Here is a 3,042-nt window from a genome sequence, read left to right as displayed (position 1 = left end):
TGAAATCTCAAACTTCATTTTGATTAGCAGTCAAACTCCAAAAATTAATGGAAGGGAAATAAGACCTGAAAAGGTAAAAGACTTAGAATTAAGTGATTCAAAATAGTATTTATATTTCACAAAAGCAAAAATATAACCATGGAATAGAATTCAGAATTCCATGAAAGAGATATGGTGTCCAGAGAGCTGATGTCACACAGCCTGTGGCATGAATGTCAGAGTAGGCCCATTCTACCAGCTCTGGCTGAGCCTGAACTTCCAAAAGTGAGCTGAGCTGTTCAACCTTGGATCTTAATTACTCCTAGCAGGGATAATTAGGTCCCTCTTTCTCAGATTACAGGTTTGAGAAGTTCCAAATATCCCATGCCCTAAAGTTTTTTTTCCCTTAATTTTATTGTTACAATTGGCCTCCATCTAGCTCTGGATGGTTGAACTGTAGTGAGTATGCTTAGCTATCAGATTGGTTATTCTTCTCTCCTGGCTCACTGTTCCCCAATTTCAGAGTGTTAGATTAAGCAAATTACTTATTCCAAACAAATTGGGTTTCCTGGGTGAATTTAGTATTTACTAGGAAAAATGGCAGAGGTAGGCCTATGGTCTACTAGGAAGACAGAATGAGGGACAGGGGCTCCTGGATAAGCTGGCTGATGGTCTCTGCAGACCACATCCCATTTCTGAGCCCTGGCAAGGGTTTGGCTGGAAGTGTCAGGAATCTCCTTAAACCCTGAGATAACCCAGTTGTCAGTGGGAAAATTGAAAACTGTTTTTCCCAAAATACTTATCACTTACAAAATAGATTTTCATATTCTCAGTATTGTTGGACAATACTTTTTAAACTAATTCTCTTAGTTTCATAAAATAATTTTAAACCTAATGTACAGTGAGGGGTGACTTCTGACCCTCTGAGTGAACATATTTCAGGGCCCAGGTGATGGGGAGTGAAGCCATCAGCTCCAAGGCAGGCCTGTGGTCATTTCCAGCTGCACATCATGCCTATGAGAGGGAAAGATTCTTCCCACTGTCTGCCATTATGATTTCCTTCCCTCTGGAGTTTGCATTTAAGTCCATTTTTATCCATAAATAAACCCTTTTGTCTACCCCTGGACCAGCTTAGGATCCTAGGCCTCTCTGGAAAGATTTGCTTGCAGTTTACATGCATAAAGATCTGTGTTTGGGGTTCACTCTTCCTCTACTAAAGGAAGATTGCTTAGTGGCTGTGTGGGGAGGAAGGCCACATTCTGCTTCCCTGCACTTTCTCCCTAGGCGTGGCAAAGATGTTTGATCTCAGGACGAAGATCATGATCGGCATTGGAAGCAGCTTACTGGTTGCTGCGATGGTGCTCCTAAGTGTTGTGTTCTGTCTTTACTTCAAAGTAGCTAAGGCACTAAAGTGAGTCACGGGGAAGATGAATCACACCTCCTCAAATGGGATACCTGAACTCCCTATTTGAGCAAGGTCATTCCTTGCTGCTGTGGCCATACCCCTGAGTGTGTGAGGTCAAGAAGAACAAGCAGTTTTGAAAAGGCAGAAATGGCAGCTGAGTGTAAAATCTTTTTCCCTTCTGCCTGGGGTTTGTAGAATGTCCTCAGTTTAAGGCCGTGAGTGTCAGTGGTGCTTGGCTGTCACTGGACCTCAATGAGTTTACCATCAGGTGTTTAATTCAGCACCTTGGCCAAGCCTCCCTTTGTTCAGCACCTTGGCCAGTGCCTCCCTCTGTTCAGCACCTTGGCCAGTACCTCCCTGGGCACTGTAGGCTGAAGACTCTGTAGGGGAGACTGCATGAATGAGCCTCTGCCTTGTGCTCATGCGGAGGATGGGCTGGATTGATCTCCTCTTGCCTGAGTTGGGAGCTCTGAGAGTGTTCCTTCATTTATTTCTGGTGGTCTTGAGGACAAAGAGGTGGGTCTTTAGGACTCTGGGACAGCTGACGTGTGAATATCCTGGGAGACAGCAGAAAGGGGAATGTAGGTTGAACAAAAGACAATTGCAGTTTGGAGAGAAGATCTTCAAGTACCAGAGAGGTTGGTTGTCAGACACAGTCCATTCTAAGGAGTTCACAGAGACACATCCCGGAGCCTGGAGCACAGCTGAATGCAGCACCTTCCCATCATTCCTGCATCTCAGGAGCCTGCAGTGACCAGCTGGGTGATTGCTTGCAATTCACTTACCCTTACTTTTGTAACCTGAGTTTATATTTATAGCAACCGTAGGAGAGGAAGGGATTCAAGAGGAATTTGAGACAGGGGAGAGAGAGCCTTAATGTAGGGCTGGTGTTCATGTTTGATTGGCTTCAGCACTAAACTTCCCCAATACCCCCAACAATTCTAACAAGTGGACTGAGAAGAAAAATTCTAAGCCTGAGCTTTGTGTGTGTCTTTTCTTAAGAGCTGCAAAGGACCCTGATGCTGTGGCTGTAAAAAATCACAACCCAGACAAGGTGTGTTGGGCAAAGAACAGCCAGGCCAAAGCCACCACCATGGAGTCTTGTCCATCTCTCCAGTGCTGTGAAGGATGTAGAATGCATGCCAGTTTTGATTCCCTGCCACCTTGCTGTTGTGAGGTAAATGAAGGCCTCTGACTTGGGAAAGCTGGGCACAAAAATCTTCATGAGCAGTACTTCTTTCTTAATAGAACGTTTTATTATTCAAGTCAAGTTCTAGAGTGTTTACATGCTATTATATAATGTACAGTGTTATTTTCTGTACTTTTGAATAAATGTGCAATATTGGAAATAATCCTCTGCCTCCAGTATTTTTGTTAGTTATAAACATTGCTTATTTAAATGTGTGTATTACCTACTTTGGGATTTGGGGTCACTAGCTGGTAATATTACATTGTGGTAAAAGAAAGTTAGAAAATGAAAGTGTCCAGCACATCTCCCACCCTACAAGGAAAATGCACATTGATATTAGGACATTTCCAATGTCAGTCCCAGCTGATCTCACCCAGCTGGAGTAGCTTGTTCGGCTCTCCTGAGAGCTGTGGTCGCTGACACCTAGTTCCTCCACCATGAATAATGGTTCATTCATCTAAGACAGTGA

General features: G+C 43.8%; 1 protein-coding gene across 2 annotated transcripts; it reads left to right on the top strand.

Moving 5' to 3' along the window:
• The first annotated feature begins 207 nt into the window (after positions 1 to 207).
• FAM24A (family with sequence similarity 24 member A) lies at positions 208 to 2,813 on the top strand. 2 transcript variants are annotated; one of them, XM_055246595.2, is made up of 3 exons: positions 214 to 340; positions 1,264 to 1,390; positions 2,387 to 2,813. In XM_055246595.2, exons 2-3 carry the CDS (start codon positions 1,275 to 1,277, stop codon positions 2,577 to 2,579), a joined length of 309 nt encoding a protein of 102 aa, XP_055102570.1. In that variant the 5' UTR covers positions 214 to 340; positions 1,264 to 1,274; the 3' UTR covers positions 2,580 to 2,813. The 2 variants fall into 2 exon arrangements, 1 of the variants encoding a protein (XP_055102570.1); XR_008651820.1 differs by lacking the exon at positions 1,264 to 1,390 and having other exon boundaries at positions 208 to 340; positions 2,387 to 2,530.
• Positions 2,814 to 3,042: the final 229 nt, after the last annotated feature.

The sequence above is a fragment of the Symphalangus syndactylus genome, chromosome 2 (genome assembly GCF_028878055.3).
Source record: "Symphalangus syndactylus isolate Jambi chromosome 2, NHGRI_mSymSyn1-v2.1_pri, whole genome shotgun sequence".
NCBI lineage: Eukaryota > Metazoa > Chordata > Mammalia > Primates > Hylobatidae > Symphalangus > Symphalangus syndactylus.
Note: the sequence above shows the minus strand (reverse complement) of the source record. Positions and strands in the feature narration are given on the sequence as shown.

Coding starts and splice junctions, on each gene's coding strand:
- FAM24A (XM_055246595.2), top strand. CDS start 1,275: ATGTTTGATCTCAGGACGAAGATCATGATCGGCATTGGAAGCAGCTTA. Junction 1,391..2,386: donor AAAGTAGCTAAGGCACTAAA/GTGAGTCACGGG, acceptor TCTTTTCTTAAG/AGCTGCAAAGGACCCTGATG.